Source organism: Dufourea novaeangliae, unplaced genomic scaffold, assembly GCF_001272555.1.
Source record: "Dufourea novaeangliae isolate 0120121106 unplaced genomic scaffold, ASM127255v1 scaffold81, whole genome shotgun sequence".
In the NCBI taxonomy this organism is placed as follows: Eukaryota; Metazoa; Arthropoda; class Insecta; order Hymenoptera; family Halictidae; genus Dufourea; species Dufourea novaeangliae.
The window spans coordinates 943,963-968,537 of NW_015373973.1; the positions used below are offsets into that span (position 1 = coordinate 943,963).

Below are 24,575 nucleotides of genomic sequence, written 5' to 3' on the forward strand. Positions count from 1 at the left end.
ACCTTCTAATTAGTTTGAAGAAATGTATAACAATGTGATCAAGACAGGGATACGATGTGGAACGGAAATATTCGACCGACAGGATTCATAATGTACGTTCTTGTAACAGTTTATACCATTTGTGTTGATGTTATTTCAATTCTTCGTTCAAAGTTTTTAAAATGTTACCAGTTAAGTCATGAAGCAGAGAAACTTCTTGTGTTTTAATTTTCAAATTTGTTGTCTAGAGTTTTCAAATTTTGTCTGTGGTTCCAGTATTTTGGTCGCCCGATGGCCATAGAAGAACAAATGATTCTATAGTGAGTCTGATTCGTGACAATTATTTAGCTTCATTACGATTACTATTGTTCTTATGAACATTAATGAACATGACATTTGATTCATTCGGACGTGTTAAACCGACTGTTACTGGCCGTCAATGACACACGTGTGGAATCTACATTACGTGAACAGGTAATAAAAATTCAGTAAATAAGAATCGCCGTTTATTTGTGTAGGATACACATGCAAATGTGTTGATTGAACAATTCCTTTTATTTACTTTAATGAATTCTGTTGTATACCCCTTCGATGTTATTATCATTTTCAATTATTATGTGCATGTTGGTATGAATACTTAATAACGCATATTAGTGTTACAAGTTTCTAAAAGTGTGTTCAGTTGTATCCAAAGTGCATTTATGCAGTGTTCGTTCCTCTTTGAAAAGTTTTTACGTTATCGAAAAATCTGGACTTTCGTCTGAAACACTTACGGAGCAGTGTTTCACAGACCATTGAGAAACGTTCCTAACGGAACTCTCGGTCCAGTCACAATACTTTCTAATGAACACTGTCGTGCATAATTTCCCTATAATGTATAACTAACAGACGGCGTGCGATTGGCGTCACCACTCACAGGGTAATCCTCGTCACTCGCACGTTGCGGATAGTAGTGTCACCCGTTTTAAGGATACGATACACAACCGAAAATGAGAAATTAAAATGGCGAACGAAAAAAATTTATGGCTATGATACATATTCATTAGTGTCGCTCCATAAAGACGCAACGTTAAAGTGCATTTAGCATGAAACTAAAAACTATTGAGTCGTTATACGTAAAATGGCCGATTTTTTTCTCCAGCAATATATTAAACTTTAAATAATTTTTTTCAATCGAGTAAGTAAAACTGGACCTCGTGTACGTGTGCCAGCAGAAACGTAACTGTGTTTGCGCAGGTACTATATAAAAACGACATTTTTTTAACCTAGAATTTATTGCTGCCTTCTACGAATTCCTTCGTATACGTTTGTATATGGACAGATCCGCTGGACGTCATCGTAAAATCGATCACTTTGTGTGCAACAGTTTAAATAGTTTATAACAATACACTACCATCCACGAACAATAAAACTACGAATCATATGACATCCTAAACAATCGAAAAAGAAATCCCCCAAATCTGTAAACGAAAGCTGTACAATGATCTAAGATCTAGTATGTCTAAAGATCTAGCGCATCCGATAACTGGGAGCTATATTGGGCTCCAGAAGTCAAAATGACATTCCTCGTGGTTCCAGCAGTATCATAACGGCACCTGCCGCTAAACCGTCCTCCCGTCGGTTTCTTCCTCTTTCTTCTCTACTAGGTTTGCCTTTCGCTTGGACCGCCCGTTAAAATGTCAGAAAAGTAGGCCAGCTTTTTCGAACACGGCACTCGACTAGGCGACAGTTCCGATTTTATTAATCTCCGATGGTGCTCCATCCCCGAACGGAGACACAAAATAAATTCTGAGAATTCAATACTTTCTATTAGAGATAGCAGAACGGTCAACGATAAGATTTGATTAGAAATTGGACCAATCGTCAGGTCTTTCGAGTTTCGAACAATGATTACAGCCAAACTACCGCAAAATTTGTGAAACACAGCGAACCTGTGACGGACACGTACAGCGCGAACTATTGGACACGAACGACCCACTTTCTCGGATAAAATCGTTTTAAAAATCGTACGACCCGTGTCACTGTTTTCTGTGTACACATGAATCATACGATATTTCCATTACTTTGGATGGCCTGGAAACGTAACGATGCAACGAATTCTCTTTGGTATTCTCATATTGACTTCAAATACACTCGACGTTCTTGAAATGATATTCGCTGACATTGAAACGTTCTTGATCGCTGTTGACTGTGCTCGAATGTCCTTGAAGATCTCGAGATGATTTCGCGTGACATTGACCGTTGAAAATCGAAACTCCGGCTTTACTATCTCTGAATTACATTATCTTTTTTTTTATTAATGAATTGTAGGTATCCTTGAGTTACTTTCACCCTTAAAACTGATACAGTTAAGTCTCGTTCAATATCCCAAAATACCTATTACTGTGTTTAAATAATATTCTTGGCTTCTAGTTTATTTGCACAGAAAACATTTACACAATGAAAATTCTGTGATGGTTTTTCTATTTTTATTAACCTGTTAAGAGCAAATGACTCAAGATCTGAACTCGATTTTTATCGAGTTAACTTGTATTTCATAGATATGAGGTATTCTAGGATGACAAATTAACTCTGAACTACAGACCGTTGGTCTCACGGACGAATCTGAATTTTCATTTCACTATCACAATGTAGTTGAAAATTTCGGAGACTCCAGCGTTTGATCCCCTTTAATTATTCGGTAAGTGGAACACTATGTTCAAAAACGATAATGATACAACATTAATGATATAACATTCAGTTGATTATTATTATAAAAGTGTTACGATTCGTCTGTGGTTAAGGATTAAACTCGTCTTCGCCGATTAAAATAGTTAAGAAGGCGGACGAGTTCGCGAGATGGGAATAAATTGCACAACTGATTGGTAAATTAATGTTTATTAGTTGTTTTACTTAACCAGGCGACCAATCATTGAGACCGCGCGTGGATCGCGATCACCGTAGAACAGTCTTTCGTCTCCGAACAAAGAGGAATTTGCTTCAAGCGTGAACGTTACGCGTCAGCCGTGGGCTTACTCTCCTAATGTTTACTCTTTCTTAAAATACAAGTAATTAAGTAACCATAGCGAACTGTACGTGTACCTAGCCGCGCATGCATAGCGATAAGTATCGAGGGATGGATGAACGAACTTAAATACAAAGATGGACCCCAGGGGGAGAACATTCTGCAGTGAGTAAGAATCATGTGTTTGCGTTTGAACGACCTATTCTTTATCGCGAATAGACTGCGAACATTTACGTGAATTCCTATTTTTCCGCAAGATTTTGTAGACAAGACCTTTTCATTCGACTCGAAGAACGATGCTTACACATACACACTTCTTATTTTGTATCGATCCGCTTACGTTCCTACACGAGAATGATAGGTGTCGACTGTCTATGATCGAGGGGGAAAATGATGGCATCGGTTCTGTTTCCGAAAGGATGTTCTTGGTACAAGTACTTTTTTTGGGCACTTGCACCTCGCGCGACGGAAACGGAGCGACATCGAAACGTGCGAAGGCTCTGGAACGTATCGGAACGTGCGATGGGGCCACGGAACAACGTTTTTATTGACTCTTCAGCTTCCCGTTCGTGGCCTCCGTGGCGTTGCCGTTCTGGCTAACTTTCGGTCTCGGTTTCCTGATGTACGTTTTGTAGTAGAAATCACCGAACAGAACCATCATGAAGAGATTCTGTGGTATCAACACGGCCGCCGTCCATTTTGGGAATCCGCAGTCCTCTACCCAGACAAGAACAACGAAATGCAACATTATCAAGAAAAACTGGAACAGCTGCAGCTGAGTGATGTACTTCTTCCACCAGGGTCTACTTATTCGTAGCGAGGTCGCCAAGTAGTAGCTGTACATCACGACGTGGACGAACGAGTTAAGCGAACCTAAACGAGAAGAAATTTCCGTGTTTAAATTTTTTTTTTTGTTATGTTGTACGTAGTAACCCATCAACGAGCAGTGAAATGTTATCCAGGTACTTTCATTAATCAGGTCGGTTATAATTGTTATTTATGAGACACATTGTGAAACGCAAATGGACGGATTCGCATACATTTCTATTGAATTAGAAATGTAAGCTGGATAGAATAATGAATAATAAAATGGCAGTGATGCTCGCGGCAGCGCTAATCCGAAACAGAATCGCTGCGTTAACATGGGTCGTTCCGTAATCAATTTCGATGACGTGTAATTGGCGTACAGAAAGAGGTATGCTTGTTTCTTTAGCATTTTTTGTCAAGTTATCTTATCAAACATCAATGACATAACGTTTCATTTCACTTTTCAATCTGAACATGGTTGCATCGTAAAATGGTACAAATTGAGAGTTAAACTTAGGATAAATGCTTCGATTATATCTTTTACATTAAAATAAACGAAAACACTCTAGAATTGTCTAAACCAAAAAAAAAAGGAATATTTCGATTGAATACTAAGAGCTGCGTTTACCTAAGAAGGTGAGATGACCGCCGGCCAAGAATTTCGTCGCTGCCCAAGTACCAAAGGACATTCCGGCGTGATGGTAAACATGAAGAAACGACACCTGATTCTGCTTTTTTCGGAGAACGAAGAATACAGTGTCCAGCAGGTCGAGTAGCTTCACGATAAAATATAACCAGACTACCCTGGCGATCTACATTTCGTATAACGCGTTAATACACCTTTCGAATACAGTTTTAAAGGACTATACGCTCGTACTTACACGTATAGCGTGAGGGGTCCACGAATAATCGACTGGTTCACAATAGATATTATATTCATCTAGCCAAGCCAGAATGATTGCCTGAAACCGTGATAAACTTCACCAGTTTTTCCGTCGTTCGTTGTCAAGTGGATCTCGGTATGGAAAATTTTCACAAAACTGTACGCGTACCTGGTATACTAGATACGAGCATAATACTATCTGTATAACGTTGTACAACTGCATAACCCTCTTCAGGTCGAAGGGTTTCCTCTTTGCCATCAAATTCGGTCCCAGTTCGTGCACGAAATACAAGTAGAACACTAAGATACCTACCGTGGCCCATGGCGAACCAATCAGGAAAAAGTCCTGCGTTCGTGGATCTTCGGGGAATCAAAGAAGTGTCCTTCTGTTATAGATTATTTGTTATCTCGAACGTTTAACGTATCATCGATTCTAGCATCCATACCTGATAGTTCGTCGTTGATATACCTATATCCATAGTAGATTCGTCGTATCAACGTCGCCATTTTAATATGCGTATATCAGAGTCTACCAGCTCCTTCTAACTTGGTGGACGTAGCACTCCGCGAATCCTCATACAATCGCGATCGAGACCAAGAAGAATTCTTCCCTCGTTGATTCGGACGCGAACGACCGTAGAATAGTCGAGGGTTTTTCGTCCTATCGAATGCCTGTGATCATCGACGTGTTCGCGATCTAGACGTCAAGAATGGAAGAAATTGATAAAAAAAAAAAAAAATAAGAAAAAGGAAATATGATTCCGCGTTGCTCGACACCCAAATGGTGGTTTCCTGGTCTAATCTTCGCGATCCGAGGATCGGGGATCTATCGAACCAAACACCGCGGGGAATCAAAGCGAACTGACGAAAATACTTTCTCTTCGTCAAAAACGGCGTCGGTAACCACGGCTGCCATTATATTTTAATTAAGATCGCGTGGAAGCTCGCTTGCTTCACGCGTATCCCCCTGCGGAATTCGACGCACCGCCTAGTCTAACTTCTTTGACCCTTTTCCGGCAACGGTGTACGGCCTTAGGTAACCTTAGTCGAGTCTGAAACACCGTCCAGCTAAATCTTCGATCGCGGCACTACGCATCGGGAAAGAAACTGATCGATCAAAAATTACTGAAGGAGCTGATTTCGTATGCTAATAACGATACAGGAGCGACAGTCCAGGGAGCTCTCTTTGACGTACGATGCATCGAGACATAACCGTAAGTTCAGCTTTTTAGTTAGCGGGTTTCGCACGTCATTTGCTCCAGGAAGTTGTATAACCATCGATTCTTCGCGTGGCGTCACTTCGGAAGAGTCAACGGTCCCCTTAAAATGAATTATATTGTAATTCGGAGAAATCGCTTTCTTCATGGCTGTTACGTTTTGCTCGGTGAAACTGATCCAGGAACCCAGTGAAAAGGCGACGAATGATTATTTGTTATATTTTTAATAATTTTGTTTGTAGAATATGCAACGTGTCGCTTGGAATGAGGCGAGAGCAAAGGACAACTTACCGTACGGCATTTAAATAGGCGAAAGGAAAAATGAGAAATCTTATTCATTTAAATATTTCAAATACACATCACACGAAAGCCTGGTGTTGTATTATAATGTACTCGTTTCTTGGCCATCAAATTTTTAAAGAGATTGGTTTACAACTCGTTATAGCTCTTCACAGGTACTTTATCATTTTCATTCAATACCGATCGAACATGTGTTTCATCTGGATACACTGCAAAAATTTGCACACAATAAAGGACGTCAGTGACCGTGTAATACGCCTGTAAGGAACTTTACTGCAAATTCTGCGATAAATAATCAAGTATTGATTACGTTTATGCGCGTTTGCGTGAATGAGAACTACCTCGTTTTCTGCAATGATTATTGGTTATGGGAAAAGGGGGCAATGGTGATCATTTAAACAAACTTAAACTATTAAACTACTAACTAAATATCGAAATAATCAATTCTTGGTATTAATTTTTTGGGTAAAATTAGCATATAACGAATAAATGCTTTTGACCGCTATTTACTTAATTAACTCATCAATTATGTTAACATTAAATTAAATTGCGTTATGTGCACAAAATATGACATCAGTGACATGTAAAAACAAAAAACGCTTGTTATTCTCGAAGTGTAACAACTTAGCTGGGCCATTTAGGGGTACAGCGGAGAGTGTTACGGGACGTAAACCATAACAACAACAATTATACACTTTAGACATTTCGTTTTGTAATAATAATACCACTACACCATTTTCCTCTGAATATATATATATACCAGTCAGTAATATACACAGAAAGAATAGCGTACACGTGCAAACATATTGTTAGAATATGTGTTTACCGTAATTAACATTTTGTACGAATATGTATTTTCAAGATCATATATACATTGAATGAGTCGAGCGAAAGGCGTATAAATCGATGCGAAATTATTTTAATCGGAAGCATCGATTCCTCGCCGTCAGCGTGACACGAAAATTATTTCAGCCCGATTCGTACCCTGGCTATGTTGTTCCAACATGTCTAATATATATGTGTGACACGCCGCTTCCGGAGGGCGAATCGAATCTTCGTTTTTGTTTTCATGGCGATAACATTTTTTCGATGAATTCCCACCGACGCGGAACGATAATCGACGCACGGATCGAACAAAAACGTTAGTTACCGTAGACGATGAGCGCGGTTTACGCGAAGTATTCAGCAACGAACGACGAAAACATGCAACAAAGCATCAGAGATGAAAATTGCATACGTAATCCGATTTACTTGTTAATTATGCGTGCGTGGAACCGATAATGACCTTATGTAACAGAGTACACCGTTGGAACCAGTTCCACAGGTTCGAAGTTGAAAAGTTTCACCGACTTTCACGCAACATTTCCGATATTATTTTACAAACTGCCCTCCTACGCAATGCATAATAATCGTTCTTAGAATTACGTCAATGTAGTTTTCAATCGAAATGTTCGCATTCATGCGAATTAATCGCGGTTTCACGTGATCGTGTAGTTCTGATAAGTTCCCTTAGATATAGAAATCTCTTTTAACGAAGAGGTTTAAGAGATTTAACGAGATCGTAAACTGTGATTCTAAAAATCAGGAAACTTCACTGCAACGGTGAGTCAATAGTAATAGGGTAAGTTCTGTCAAGACATATACGCGTTCACTGTCTGTACACATTTTTCTGCGTTTCGCATTTACACGATTGCACAGTGAAGATGAAAGCTGCTCTTCTGAATCACTGTTGGATTGAGATTTGTAAATTTCTCCATACTCGTACAGCTACGTTCGCGCATATCGTATATCAACAGCCCGTGGAAATTGTCAATATTTGTACGCATTCTGTTCAAGCACAGCTTCTCTATCGAGCATCGATGCTTTCCAAGTGACATCGCGTACGGTTCAATTGATCCTCGCTAATATGCGTGTCATGCGCCGCGTACAATTTCCATAGACGATAATGTCAATACCGACGAATGGCAGTTTTAACATGAAGCGGATGGAGAGGTCCCCGGGGTCCCATGGTCGTGACCCTTAACGACGACGGGATGTCGATCGGTGAATAATCCATGTTCCGCCAGCAGTCGATGATCGAGTATTGCCTTTGCGTCTATATGTATCTTCAGACGCCATGGTTTTCGGAAATAAGAAGAAACATATTAAAGGAAAATAACTATGAATGGAAGTAATAATTGATTTGTTTAATTTTTTATTATGTAAATTATTCGGTAAAGGAATTAAATAATCATGGAAACTATCTAGGATATGCATTAAAAAAGATACGAAATACGAAAATTAAATTAAGATATTCGTGGAGGCTGAAGTTCGTCTGTTTGACTTCCGAGATGAACACATAATTAACTACAATGTAGTTAATGTCTATTTACATTTTAACAATTTAAATAAGATGCACACGCAAATAGAAACACGACGATCTATTTAAATAAAGAGCAGACGTACAGAGAATGTTTAAGTGAAAATATGATTCCTTTATTGCATAACATAATCAATATGCATATATTAGCAAATACGCGGAATACTTACAGATGACGAACGATGCTTTTGATTGTTAGTAAGTTCCTATTAAACATGTGCTGTTGTGAAACTTCACTTACCTTAATTCGTAACTTAACTGCCCCTATGTACATACAAGCATTCTATAGTTTCATACAAAGATAACCTATCTATTGTCTGACATAGGCACGCTGTTGTTGATTATCATTACGTTATGTAGAAAAGAAGAACAGAGGTATTCCATCTGTTTTACCGACTGAGCAACGAATTCGATCAACGAGATCGGTTCTCGAGACAATCAATCGATAACCAATTTCATCTGTGATCGTTTCCTACATTATCGACGCGTTGAATTGCACATTGTTTCTTACCAAGATATTCGATCTGTTTTCGAATTTTTCACAATGACGCAGGACTTGGAGGAAAGTGTCTCTAAATCTTTCTAAAGACACATTGAAAGTATACAAAAGGTACATACAGACAGACGGTATAGTGAAGTAACACACTTAAAATCATAAGGCTGTACAATCGAAAAGACCAATAAAAAATCTACAGTACATCTAATAATGAAAGAATTTAAAGCCACAGGCATATCTCTTATAATTAACGGTGCGAAAACATATTCAAGTAGCTATGGCATAAACAAGGTTCGGCTACCCTCTTTCTCTCCGTTTATCTTACTCTCACTCTCTGTCTCTCTCCAAAGCAATATTTTTATGAATCAAGAATCGTCGAGTAACCAACAGCAAACGTTTCGTACAATCTGTCCTTTCAGCAGGCTGGCAAACCTATAGAGGCAATGAACATGAACGACCTCCACTGGCGGGACATAACTCTCAATGGCAGAGAACACTATACGGAGGCTATATTCGACGTTCCTTGATCATAAAGTTTCATTCAACCTTGTTCTTGATTGTGCCATTGCTCGAACTCGCCGCGGAACACGTATCGGCGGCGCTCTTCTGTTTCTGTCCCTTCACGTAATTCGCCATGTAGAACGAGCCGAACATGTAGATGAAGAGCAACGAGTTCAGGGTGAGCAGGAACGATATGAACTTTGGATAATTGCAGCCGTTGAAAAACATCTGGATGTTATGGACGAAAATGATGCTGAATTGGATGAGCTGTAGCGTGGTCAAGTGCTTTTTCCACCATAGGTATTTGTTCATGTGCGGTCCCATCGAAGACAGCATGTAGTACATGTACATGATCACGTGGATGAACGCGTTGATCACGCCCAAGAGGGTACCATGCCCGTTCGGCAAGTATCTGCAACCGATCCAGGCACAGATCGGCATCAGAGAATGGTGGTAGATGTGAAGGAAGGTGATCTGACGGTTCTTCTTGCGAAGAACGAAGAACACCGTGTCCAACAGCTCGATCAGCTTGCACATGAAGTAGAAGTGCACGGCCCGCATCATCTGGAAATGGCGAACGAGTCGATGTTAGGAAGTTTGAAAGAAAATCGATGAATTCCGTGTAAAATCGATGAACATTCGTGTCCAATTCCGTTACAGGACATCATTTGTCATAGCAATGGAAGAACAAGATATTGCAAGCTATGCCTGCGTATACAATATTACGTCATGCAATTTTTTTATATCTATGTAGTACTACGTAGATAGCTACGTGGTTGGGGTATAGTGCGATTCATCGGTTCTCTTCCGTCTTGATTAATGTCGCCGGTTTACAGGGAAATCCAGTGTAGGTAGCATCACCGTTGGAGGCCGACGAACACGTTACTGTTATTACCATTATTTCTGGGAAATCAGTGCCGTCGATGTAACAAACTGAACCACGAGACTCTCGTCGACCGACAAAGTGAAAGGAATAAAGATTCAGTTCTTGTGCGTATCAAAAAAAGCATTTCCTTTGAAAGCTACAGTCCTTGGATTTATGCGAGTATCCTTTCGATACTACATTGTAGCAATCGCAACTAGAGATTGAAATATGTCTTCATTCTTGGCATGGCTTGCGTTCAGAAGGTCGAACTGTATGTATAATCAGGTGTTTCGAGTGATATTGTATGACTCGGTTAGTTTTCATAATTGCAAGAACGTCATCTTGAATAAATATTCAATTTATCGGCATTGAAATATATTCAATAATATTATTTGCTATATTCCAGACGACATGAAAAAAAGCAGATAAAAATCTTCCGAATGAAATTTTACCTGCTTTTAACAGTACCGTCCGAGGCATTTCAAGGTTGACGTGGATTCTTGTTTCAGGAAAAAAAGAAACATACCCTGCTGTACGTTAAGACATATACAGACTGTCGTGTAACTGGTGGTAGAACAGGTAGGGAGTGATCCTATGTGAAAAAATAGGTCGAAAATATAGAATAAAATTGTTTCATTTAAGACTTCGTTTTCAAGAAAATCGACTTTGAAAATTAATCTAAAACGCGTGTATTCGTCGTGGTAGTAAGTGGAAATGGAATGCAATGAACAGACGCGCTAGGTAAGTCCTATTCAGCTGCGCGCGTATCCAGTAGATTCTCAAAGTCGACTTTCTCGAAAACAAGCTCTCAGGTAAAAAAATTTTGTTCTATATTTTCGACTTATTTTTTTATGTAGAATCACCCTGTATTTGGTTGTACCACCAGTTACATGACACCCTGTATTATGCGAAGACCCTAGTGATCTCTACAATAGAAAGAATTTTGTTGCTACATTGATAATACCTCGACAATAACAGTAATTTTGAGAGTAAGTAGTCCAAATTAACTATGATGGGAATATTCTGTCAATTTAATAAAGCCATTCATGATAGCCATATATCTTCTACCCTATAACATTTTCGTTTCTTTAATCCTGGTACGACTTTACTCAATCTTACGATACTTAATCTTAGCCTCATCAGAAATGTTCTCAGGTTTGCGAGACGTGTAAGGAAAATGTTACTCATCCGCGTATTTCTCCTTCCTTGTCATTATTTCTAATGTACATAGCTGGACCGAGATGTTCGTAGCAGGGTTAAGAGCGACATCCCTGTCATTCGACGAACGTACCCGGAGAGTATTTGGATTATTCGAGTAATCGACTGGCTGACAAGTGTAACTGTAGTCGCTCAGCCAGCCGCTGACCAGTCCCTCGTAAACGAGATATACGCTGAACAACACTTGTATGAAGTTGTAAACGATCATCACGTTCCTCAGATCGTACGGTTTCTTGTCCCTCATGTACCTCGGCCCAGCGGATGTGCTGAAGTAGATGTAGCTGACGACGATCATTAACAACGGTCCTGGACCCCCGACTAGGAACCAGTCGCTGGTCCTCGGATCTGAAAGACAAAAAACAGTGTTCTCGTCACAAACCACGCAACATCCTCTCTGTCGATCGTATATTAACGGTGCACGTTACCATTTCTGTTGTATATGACGTCTTTGAACCACTCCACGATGCCCGACATTGTCCTCGACGCTTCCGGTACGGATAAATCTGCAAAAATAGAATGACAAAGATCGGTTCTGAAACGTTCGGTCCGGTTATCCTTGCGAGGCGTAGCAAGCGCACGATAGATCACGGGGACTACTATAAACGTGATAATAAGCCGAGGATACCGCACAATTCCGTTGTTGTTAGCGCGCAATTGCATGGTTCGCCGACTGTCCTCCGGTGATTGTAACGCGTCGCGGTCGTCCCTGGGGACCATCTCGGACACCATTCATCGTCTTCGATGAATAGCCACCGGAGAAGGAAAATTAATAGGCGTAGCTCGAGGTAACCCGGATTCCAGTTTCGAGGATCGACGTGGCCGCGATGGACTACGCTAACTTGAAATTTTTCGATCGAGGAGTCTCCTCCGCTGTTGCGGAATAATGCCTAGCGAGACGATTAAACATGGTCCATGGTCATTGGTTACAAACGCTGGAACTTTCGTTCAGGTTATTTGCTATTTTATTTACATAATAACAAGAATCAAGAATCTTCTTGGCTTTCTTATTTTCGATAGGCAGAACGGACGTCTACGCTAGAATACTCCCTGAAGGGGATCGTGGCCGAAAACAGTTCGCGAATCAACGACCGTGAATCATTAGACGTCCCACGAGCGTCATTCATGGATTCGCAAAAGGTAGCGGTGAGACGGTGGCCGCGCGATATTCGAACCGCGGCCTTGGGCGACGGCAACCAGGATGCGGGAGGAACAGACGCCGAATAATCATCATCGCCTCCTTATAATTGCCCTCCGGAGTAATTACACCGAGAGGCGCAATCAGCCGAGCCGGAATCGTCAACCGAGAATATTTCTCCTACCACAGTGGCGAATTGACCGAGCTAATTGGCCAGCTCGCGGGGAACTCGACTGGAGCGAAGTCGACAGCGAATGATTATTACTAAAATCTCCGTCGACTTGATTGACCGGTCGAGCAGACGACGACGACGACGATGACTGGCGTTGCGAAACGGATACCTGAGTCAACGCGAGTCTTCGTTCGGGTAACTCCCCATCGGCCGTTTCTTTTTATGAAACATGCTCCTATCGACCGACGGAAAAGAAACGACTAAAGTTAAAGGTCCGACTGCACAACGCGACAAAATTCAGTTCGACAACTGTTCTGTAATCTACGTGACACGTGTCCTCGTAGCTAATGAATTTAGTACCCTGATGAACAGGGTGTTTCGTAACTGGCGATCGAATCGAAAGGACGACTGTTTATGTGAAAAAAAAAAACAATCAGAAAAACTAGAGAAGAAGTATCATAAAAGTTCATCAATGTGTCATCCATTTGAATCTTTGTTTCTTAATGAGATGTAGATTGTAACCAGTAATCGTGAAACAGCGATGTGTTCTGTGAAATAATGATATAAGTAATTTTTAATAGAAATTCATCCGGAAAGCTCGAAAGACAAGATTATTACATGAAATTTGCCTGGGAAACAACTGGTCCCGAGAACAAATTTTTACAAAAATGGTTGCCTTACAGGCATATAACAAGTCGGTAAATTTTATGACACTACTTTTGCATCATCCCGCATAAATAACTTTCACCCGTAACCATGCCGATCCTTGAAACACTTTTTCACAAGGGATGTCCTATTCGCGAGGACATAATTCGCTGTATTTCACACGCGCACAACAGGTTGCAACATCCGTAATGAATCGATGAATGGGGGAGACGGCTTATCGACACTGGAAAAAAGAAGAATCAAATCGATAACTGAAGGAATCAAAGGTGCATCGTCAAGGCCGGATAAAGCAACCGAGTCGAAAACAAGGGAAAGGAAGAAACGGCACAACAAAGAAGCGGCCAGTTGTGAAATAAAAGGGGTTAGGTAGGAACGTGAGGGATGCTGGTTGATCCGTGACTTGCAGAACACGACTGTTAAGAGACGAAGAGTTTTTCCGTGTGCTCCTATCCAAGGACCAAGGTGAACAAGATCGTTAATGCCCCGCATCGACATCTTCCCTTTTCTTCAACTTCGCCGACGCAGACCCAGCATCTCGATGACGCTATCTGCTCGATGCACAACTTTTTTTTATTTCGAAAAAAGTCCCGACAGAAATCCCTCCGGAGGGGATCTCGAATATGAGACCATTGCCCCGTGACCGGGGTTTCCCAGTTGTCAACAATCTCCATTAGGTCCGGTGAACGCCTTCGTCCGTTCGTGTCCTTGGATTCTCGGACTGGCTAAAAAATAATCGAGGAAAAGTAGACACAGAGCGTAGTGGGAGGGGCGCGAGCAAAATGATTGCGACGCAGACGCCGTGATTAATGTGGTGGCTCTAGGGCAGAACGAATTAGAAATGTCGCAAACAACGTGTATCCACGATCTCCATTCCGCTGATGTTTTTTCCGGGCCGTCTAATTCGATGATGACCGGGTGTCGAGATCGCAATATCGCGCGGCAACCAGCTTTCGGACCAAGATCGATCGCTCCGACTCCGATGCCCGGTTATTTAGGGTACTCAGAAACGCGTCAGGGTTCCTAACGTCGTTAATTTCCGTTTCTGTTAATATATCTCGGATGGGACGGTCAAATGATTCGTATTTTCGTCATAGGTGGACCGATGTTGCAACGAAAATGAATGATCGACGGAGCCTAATCGAAACGGACAACAACCAGCTAGAACAAGTCGAAGTACACAGAGTCGGGAACGACACTCGAGCTGGTCGTTTTAAAAATAGCATCATATGCTGCCTCCATGTTAGGTTGTTTCATCGGGGTTCAAGGACTGTCGTAGTGTAGGAAATTAATCTTGGAAACAGCCGGGCACAGCCGGTGGTAAATCCTACGCGGATCCTTGTGCAAGGACCGTAGGAGGAAAGCGTAGCAAACCGGTTGAGACAGTGAAACACTTTGCGATTAAATACGTTGCACGCGTCGAGAAGAAAACAACGCGGTAGGACCGGGAATGCGAACGGTGACGCAGGACCGTGATTCGATCGGATCTTAATCGCAAATTAATGTGTCTCTTTGCGCCATTGTTTGTTGTCACGGGAAAAGTTGTAACATAAGCTTCAATCGCGAAACATGTTTGCCAGAGGAATCCTCGATGGCTTCAAACTTTACCGCCGTCGAGGGGGAATAGAAATTGTCTGTAGACCAAACGTTTCTCACGTCTAGCGTTCGCAGTATGTTTTTGTAATTTTTCGCGGATTAAGTATTTTGCGGAGAAAATTGTAGCCAGAGGCAATAAGATATTAGTGGCTCTTGGCATTCCGAGGATTCGTTCGTGTCGTTGATGAAACGTTAAATGGCATTTTGAGTCAGTGCCTGATATCACTTGCGCGCATGACAATATAACCTATCGAGCAACCGTATGAAAACGTAATTCCGAAATATGAGATCAATGGTGGCAGATTGTGCTATTATGTTTTAGATGAAAATACAAGCCACAAAGTCCGAAGAAATCAAGAAAAAGTGCTGGGATTGTTACGTAGCCTTCGAGACAGTTGTATAATATTTCTACTTCGTTATTACACAGCATGTCATTGGGGTGGGGGGAGTAGGAAGTGATAGAATACCAGCTTTTGCAAAAAAAAAAGAACGCTTTGAATACGCACCGCGCCTATACCTCGGATTAATCGACGTCGTTGGCAATTGCTCGTATCGTTGGACGGATTTATCGCATTGAATAATCAAGGAAGAACAAGAAGTAATTTTTAAGAATTTTTTCTTTGTTATTAACGCAACACCTGCTGGAGATAACTGTCATCTTGATACGGGCATAATTTTGCTATAAAGGCATAGGTACTAAAACCTGAATTCTGTATAACTTTTCGTTACGGTTTGGATTTCTTTTGGATTGCGATAGAATTCCAGTTCGATGACATTCTGCACAATTAGTTCTCTATTCTACACGTCACAACGTTCCAGATAATTAATATACATTAAAGCATAACATACTATGAATCATATCTACATTATTACCCTAATAGATCAGATCGTTATCGGTATTAATTATCATGCATGGAAGGACAAATCATGAAAGTTCAATATACTCTATCCGTTCTCTACGTTTCCAGCTTGCAGTGTATAGAGTCACGCGGTTCTAATTCCTAACCCAGACCTAACCGACCAACATGGAAATTTATTTTTAGACTGAACAGCAGAGTGAACTTTTTGAAAACGTTTCACGGCTTTGAGGTCCCATCGAAAATTGAAGAAACACCAGAACGCGTACCGATATTGAAAAAGCCGCTGGCTCGTTTATGTAAAACAAAAACGAATAAAAAATAAACAAACGGACGCTCTTCCATTCGGCCCAGTTTTACTTTCCTACCGTTTTATGGATGAAGGGCGGCGAAGATGATATGTCGAAGATGAGTGTCCACCATGAGTGAAACCGATTCGAGCGGCGAGATTCCTCGCGCCGCGGTTGCGTCACTGGAATGAAGCACACCGTGTACCCGCTGTTCCAGTTTCCTGCCTTCTGCCTGTCCGAGACACGAAATTTCATCATGGTCCTTTCGTGAGATGCCTCTCCGAGACGTAAAAACTACTGGGAAAACGACCACCCAACACCCACCGATTGTACAGCCTGTTGCGCGAACCTTTCGCGACCAACGAAAACTGATCTCGTTAGAGGATTTTACAAACGTTCTACTCTGCATACACTCCATGAGAATGTAGTATGGGCACGTCCACAAGGTAAGAGCCGACCGCACATTGGTCCAGTATGCATATTCTCTGTGCGAATCTTATCAAGGCAAGCTGCTTTTTCGGTTTTAAAACGAAGACGTGTGTTGCGAAGCCGTAATTTTACTCCCGATAATTTACAGCAATAAGAAACGAGGATAAATGTGGAAAATCGTGCGGTCGGGAGGGATGAACGCCTGGATCGAATTGTGAAGTGGGATCAAGTTAGAAGAAATATGGAGGATTATGCCAAATGGTCCAAGGGAAATTTCGTCGATGACGTGAGACAAATACCTGGTCGCGACAAGTGTTCCAATTAGTACGAAAAACTGTTCGCGCATCGTTATATTCTACTTACAGTTGACAATAATATCGTTATTATAACAGTATGAGTCTTTTAAAAGTTCCACAAGTACATTGACCCTTCCTTCCCGCATAAGCTTCGTGAAGAAACGCAAACAATCAATCAGCAGTGTTGCAACGATATCTCTACCCTGCACGTTGTAACTGATACATATACGGTACTGTTGTGCAAGTAGCAAACAGCAGTCGATCACTATGGCGAACCGAGATCGATGAGCGTGTAACAGCTCGAACAACTGAGCCTGAATTTTTTGCAGATACTCGAATAACCAAGCATCAGACGCGGTTAGGTGTGGGTTTACCTACTGAAATAATGAAGCACACAACGTGGTTTGGACGAAACAAACTTCACTGGAGCCAAATACAAATCTATGTATTTCGACAGCCGTGCAGTTTTACCTCGTGAAAATACCCGAGTGAACACTGGCCACTAATTGAAATGAACAAATGCCAAGAATTAGAATTTCTAACGAGTTTTGTATTTGCGATACCGTTCTCGCGATTTAACATTTTCATAGCGTCAATATTTATGACGATACCACGCCACCGCGAAGAATTCCCGCCCATTCGAGTAATATCCTCGTCACCAGATCATTCGTCAAACGACATCATTATGGTTGTATAAACTTGTAACACTTCCCGTATGAATAAATCAGACTTGATCGTTGACTTTGAATGCACTATATCGTGGTCGTAACGGTTCCTAGAACGTTGATTTGAACGGTCCACATACTCTTTTAATTCATGTTACAAAGTAGGAAGAATTCTATCTGGCCGATGAAAACGTAGTTAGAAACATATCCATACTATAACAATACTTTTGATAGAATGTACCTGTATTTGTAATATTATATTATGGGAATAAAACTTTTGACCGCATCTTGTCTGAAAAATATAAAATTTTTGGTAATAAATATGTATAGGATTTCCTTAAAAAGCGTATATAATTCATAACGGAAACTTAGTCAAAAACTGTTGTTTACACACGAGCCTTCGGTTTCCTGGTATATAATTTTCTTCCCATTAAACGAAAATGCGACGTATTGTTTCCTTTGTGGCGTTAATTTCCTCGATCGACGTCAGTGTTCGTGATATCAAACCAGACATCGTTGCGATCAAACATTCCTTTTTTTTTTGTCGCCAGAGCCCCCTCAATTTCGTAACGTTCGCACGTCAACTTCCCCTCTTCGTGAGATGATTGGGCATAATTACGAAACAGAAATTTACAGTGTAACCTACTGATGAATATATGCGAGTTTTGAAAGTAAAATACTACAGTGGTCTATTAGTTTTCCAGGATATTACAATACAATCATGAATCTCATACGATGAACTTGCAATTGTCGACCTCCGACATCGCGTTCGAATGAAAATTAGTTATTGTTTTCGTCATAGACAAGCGTTTTCTAGTCGTCTTTTTCATTAATTTCGCGTTTACTATTAACAATGTAAATGTTACGCTGTAAAACGATTCGACCAACCCAAATAAATTTTTATTGGATAATGAATGATACAAATGAAAATTCTGTGAACTTTGTTCCTTCGAATAATTGTCCGACGATTTATGTTATTCGGATTCCGAACACTCATTTCGTCGCGGTATTTATTATTCGTCATAAACGTCTCTGTTTCCTCGATCGAGAAGACATATTAAACACAGCCGCAATCAAACAAGAGGTTTCGTATTTCCTTTCGCGTGCAACTGCTTCTTGGACTAATCTTTCGCGATTTTGCAACCCGTCTAATGTGCACGAGCGGTCGCTTAACTTATTCAGGAGGGCAACAACGTTTCTTACTAACCGGATAACGAGCGCGGAACGGACGGAGGAAAAGCGTTACCCTTCCAGAAACATTTAAATTTCTGGTGTCATTTTAAAATGACTCTTCGTATTTTAACAATGCAAAACGAACACGATTTAAAATCAGTATTTATCAATTCTCCGCGTTAAATCATTATTTACAATGGCCGACAAAAGTATTAATACAGTATCATTTATTATACTCAAAGATGCATATACGTATAGACATTAGTAATAGCGAATGTAAAGAAACGAATGTTGTTTACACTGACAGTATCTACGTATAGTTTACGATTGTCTTACAATTATTATTATAATAAGCATATTTACACGTTCCGCGCCCAGACCCTTTAGTATGACTTTTCGTGTACGCCACATCATCGATCGCCCACAGTAGAACATACTACGAATTTTTATACTATACACCATAGAATGTTAGCAAAAATGAAAACATAAATCTAACGCGCTCCGTAAAACAAAACGACCACTTTCAATAAATAAGCAGAAGCAATACCATAATGCGTTACAGTGGTAGACAAAATTGACAGTAGCCAGAAAGGGATGTTCGTCGTGAGCCACTGAGCGCGGAACGTGTCAAACAAAATGAAGAGTACTCCACAGTAAAAAATACTTTTCTATCATTCGATTGGTTGCTACAGTTTCACAAATACTGTTCTTACATACCGCGAATGAAATAAATACTTTTGTCCGTCATTTACAAGTAAACTTTCGCGATTCACGTTCGAATCCGTTCATGGAACCTGAACAATCCATTTTCACCCGACGACAAACACGTTAAACGCAACGCGTAACGAAGTACAAACTTGTGGGGAGAATAGAATCCAAAGAGGGCGTAGCAAAAAAAAAAAAAATAAAGAGAAGAAAAAAATGATCACGATCGTCACTGATCTCCGATCAAAAATACCTTGACAGACAATCAAGTCGGATGTCGCTGGTACGGCCGCGTTCGATCCCTTTTAGAGGATAGGAAGTGATCCACAGCGCAATACTACCCCTCGGCGAACGCTCGAACCTGTTCGATCGATGGCGCGATGTGCACACGGGTGTACCGGTTCTTGAAAAGAATTATACTTCGTGTTTTAGCCTCGCGTCGGGGATCTTGTGGTTACCGTGAGCGCTCGGCAGATCCGAGGAGGATTAATCGTCGTGCGATCCTCGCTCCGAGCAAACTACTGCCGAAGTGGTAGCAGAGAGTCTGAGGTCTGTCTCTGGATACGCACCACTGATGGACGTCGGTGTGTGCAAGGTTCTCTTTCTCTCCCTCTCTCTCTCCCTTTTCCCTTAGCTCGGCATCGAACGATATCCTCCACGATCTGGCAGCACAAAGCTCCGCAGTCGTAGTCTTGTATCCCCTCCAAACTGGAGGGACACCGGCTGGCCGGCTGGTCACCGACTACAGTCAACCTGAAAGTCAACGTAACGCGTGTACCTGCTCCCAAAGAAAACGCCTCGATAGGTGCATTTCGCGGGTACGTCAGACTTCGTCGGCTACGGCATTAACTAAGAATTGCCCGTTGGGCATCTATTTCTAATTTTATAATTATTACGATATTCTACTTTCGGATATTAATATATTGACTTCGACTATGTTCCCGTTCCCATCATTTCGTTAACCTTACATATTACATTCGAATTGATGACGAGGAGGGAGAAACACGCGGATCGGTTACAATTTATTTACACGTTTCGCAAACACAAGAAAATTTCCGAAGGAACGGGACTAGGATTCAGTCGAGAAAGTATGTAAACTTTGAACAGTGTCGCAGAAACGAAAACAGGACTGGGTTGAAATAGAGTGGCAGGGTTATAAAGGTTAAATCGTCGCTGTTACGATTTTACCAAAATGAGACACGAATTGTTTATGTTGTCTGGAGTTGAGGCCCTTCTGTTGTTCTATTACGAGGAAAATATTCTGCGGATACAATAACAATGACAACACCGGTATTACAATAGAAAAAATAGACATGAAAGGAAGCAGGCATTGTACATGTGGGAACTAAAAGTTAAAAGCTGATAATTGCGTTAGCTTTCGATTACGTAATAATTGATTATATTCTACGAGAATAGTTCCGTATTAAGTACCAGTCTGTGCATATTTCTATAAAATTTCTCGATCCAAGCGCGTGCAATCGCTTCGTCGTTGATCAGAGGTAGCACGTCTTGCATTTTTGGGATCTTCATCACGCGTGATTGTTCGCGTCGTTGCCAAAGATACCTCGGGAAAAATCCGCATCTCACGATGAAGTTACTTCGGCGTTCGCGCCAAACGTATTCAGCAGCTGAGCTCTTAATCAATTTTCGTACAATCCAGTCATAGAGCGTGCTTCAAATTCAGCCGACCTTTAACCCATAACGTGCTGCGCGTGCTAGATGTACGTACATACAATACCCAGCCTTACGTAAGCGGACAATACAATTCATTTCAAATTTCAATTTAATTTCGATTTATAATTTATACGCTTATGCATTTTTTACGCTTTACACGGCAATAATCTAGCTTCGGAGATTATGAATTGTCGAATTTGTAATTTATTTGTTTCTTTCGCGCATTAATCCAATATTCAATGACCAGTCGTTTTAATACGGATGAGTGAGCATAATCTGAGATTAAGCAATTTATCATCGTGCAAAATTTCAATCAAGGAACGGGTAAACAGAAAACAGAAAAATGCTATCGGGGTTTTCGCGCCGTTGCTTCTGAATCTGATCTTTTCGTATAATCGTTTTATTTGTTTCAATTAAACAAAAATCCCGGTAAAAATACGAGAAACTTCGTTTAAGGTTCCAGAAGTTCTAACACATTTAAACCGTTTGATTTGAAAGTGATGTATGTATGTCCACTTTTATTTATTTGTTTCTAATGTACCTGTTCTTATTTATAACCATCAGAACCACATTATCAGTCCCCTTACGAAACGATTCATTTATTTATCTTACAAATATCTAACGTAATTTCACCTTCTCTGTAACTATTTAACTATTTCCGAATTAAAAAAGAGACCCAAAGATGCCCGATCGTTTCGATAAGCGTTCTAAATATTTTCGGCCACGTTTCTGATTATCGAGATAACCAGATAAAGTAGCCGTCAGACGAATATTAAATGCAGTATATGTTATCTGGCTGAAATCGATTGACGAAACACAACGAAAACGCGTTAAGATGAAATCAATCCATGTGACACGGGTGACGCAACGACAACGAAAAATTCGAGGATAGAGATTCCGTCGTTAGTGACGTAATAAAATTACACTTTTTTTCCACTGTGGTCGAATAGACGGAAGAAGCCTAACCAGGCAAATAAGGTCTAGGTCGTGCGTTGAAATTAATCGGCTCCGGAACCCAAGGACATCTCGGGAGATCAGGAATAATTATAGACAGAATATTTTAGTATATTGGAAAGTCATTTATCGAAGTTGATTACTGAGCGTTCGTGCGTGATACACCACGCACGCGGGCGTGCTTTTCTTCTGAGCGCGAGTCACGACATAAATAACCGTGCATTTAAAGAAAAGCTCGTAATCGAGTCTTCCGATTTTTATCGTAGATCATCGTCCGGCACCGTGAAACGCAACCTCGACCGACGACGTCACTGATTCTGATTGACCAATTATTACCTGGCCCTTGAACCACACGTGTCCGATCCTCGAATAAAATGTTAGCAAAGCACGGATTAGTCGTTACACAACAACAGACCGTGAAGAAGTTTTTGTCAAACGAGGCGGTTAAACTGCTTTTTATGATCTTGAGCTCCTTTTTTCCGCGCATCAAAGAGTCCATACCACGGTGATTGCCAAATAAATCGGTTGCAGAAGCTATTATTAGACCGACATTCTGTGTCATTACGAACGAATCATGCGAATGTGTATTGAATACTTCTACGTACATGACTTTACATAAAGGCAGTGCGTAAATGATGCCATTATATACGAACAGTATAAGGCAACATTGATCGTAAATTTTAATTAATCGCGTTCGAAGAAGTTGTGCGCCGCGAAGAAGTATCCAAGTAGTTTGTAATATTCGATATTTCAACAAGTCTATTAATTCGAATGACAGACTTTTTGTTGATCGCAACAAACTTGGAAAAATTCGATTGACTTTCTCGAAACAAACGTCCGGCAACGCGACGATAGTGAGTAATCATTTCCTACTTGATTGACTTTAATTTCTAACACTAAACGAGTAATTCCACAGAATCATTGTACGAAACCTGATTTTCTGCGGGTACAATTTTTACCTGTGCTCGTTCTCGTCGATGTAGAAATGTCTCTTTAATTAAGCTTTGTTTGACCGTTACAGGAAGCAAAACGTATAACTCTACAACGGCTAAGGTAAACAGAACAGTTCACAGCTCTTTGTCCTGGGCGTATCGGATCGATGTTTCCGGAAACGGCAATAAACAACGGCGCGAACCATTTTGACCATTTCGATCTGACGTTGTACGAATTGTAAATGACGGCTACGCGGCTTCCGTTGTTCGAATTAGAACGTGTGATTTGTCCATTGTAAAAAAAGAAGAAAGCTCGTCGATGGCTTGAAAAACAAAGAAAACGCGGGCTATTTACGCGACACAGGATCCGCGCACTTATAATTGGCCAGACTGCTTATAATTCAATTTATGCGTGTCTGATGCACGATCGGTCAGAAAATCCGATATGTTTCCGGCTGATGTCGCGCATCCTCTTTCCACATCCTTTCTATTCACGCTGCGTTTCGTTAACATTCGCCACTTCATTTGCATCATCATGTGAATTATTTCTTGCAATGTAACGTGTTCGATAATTTACAACCGATAAAGGTCTAGAATATCACGCGTTCCTCTATCGGTATCGAGTTCACCGTGGGAAAGTTCATAAAATAAACGCAGAACTACTTAAATACCAATGTAAATATTACATGCTTCGGGTGGCGTAAATTATAGCGTTCTAATGAAATTTGCATAGCAACTGGTAATTCATCCCGCATATCTGTCTGACATTGCACTTTCAAGTTTCCTGTCCTCTCAATCGAGTCGTTCAATATGCTAAAGATATGCGCCTAGAAGAATTCGTGTACAAGTACAGCATGAATGAAACTGCAAGTAGAAAATCCTAAGACGAATACGATAAATGAATATAAGACTCGCCTTAATCCTGCTGTTTCCCTCGTCACGTTTGTGTTTCTTCGAATAAAATTATTTCGTACTTGGAAACAATTTCTTCCGAAGAAATACACAAGAAGTAGACGTAAAATTTGGAAAAACGATTATTTAAAAACACAATATCCATTGAAATACATTTTCGGTCATAAGTATTAGGACACTTGTCGAATGTGCAGTAAATGTTGGAAAACACATTATTTCGAGGATATTAAAGCTCAATGGACCAATGCTTGTGCTACTTACTATGAAGTAATAAATATGGCCTAAAATACATCATTTTCATGAGACAACACATTTTCTTCGTACATACCAGATGTCCTAAGACTTATGAACGGTAAGTGCATAATTTTCATTTCGGGTCAAACAGATCCCAAGAGAACAGCAGGGCTAACTGGCTGGATCCACCATCCGGTTCTTCTAGCGAAAAGTCGATCCGTTGACGGACCAGTGACACTTGGAACGGATACAACCGAAG

At 40.7% G+C, this 24,575-nt stretch overlaps 2 protein-coding genes across 2 annotated transcripts; both read right to left on the reverse strand.

The window, feature by feature from the left end:
- Nucleotides 1-3,352: 3,352 nt before the first annotated feature.
- LOC107186841 (elongation of very long chain fatty acids protein 7-like) lies at nt 3,353-5,274 on the reverse strand. The gene is made up of 5 exons (XM_015574787.1): nt 5,120-5,274; nt 4,843-5,033; nt 4,672-4,752; nt 4,419-4,602; nt 3,353-3,856 (listed from the first exon to the last, which is right to left on the reverse strand). The coding sequence occupies exons 1-5, from the start codon at nt 5,178-5,180 to the stop codon at nt 3,528-3,530; spliced, it is 846 nt and encodes a 281-aa protein (XP_015430273.1). The 5' UTR covers nt 5,181-5,274; the 3' UTR covers nt 3,353-3,527.
- A 4,101-nt stretch (nt 5,275-9,375) lies between these two features.
- LOC107186835 (elongation of very long chain fatty acids protein AAEL008004-like) lies at nt 9,376-12,018 on the reverse strand. The gene is made up of 3 exons (XM_015574777.1): nt 12,009-12,018; nt 11,703-11,974; nt 9,376-10,110 (listed from the first exon to the last, which is right to left on the reverse strand). The coding sequence occupies exons 1-3, from the start codon at nt 12,016-12,018 to the stop codon at nt 9,583-9,585; spliced, it is 810 nt and encodes a 269-aa protein (XP_015430263.1). The 3' UTR covers nt 9,376-9,582.
- Nucleotides 12,019-24,575: the final 12,557 nt, after the last annotated feature.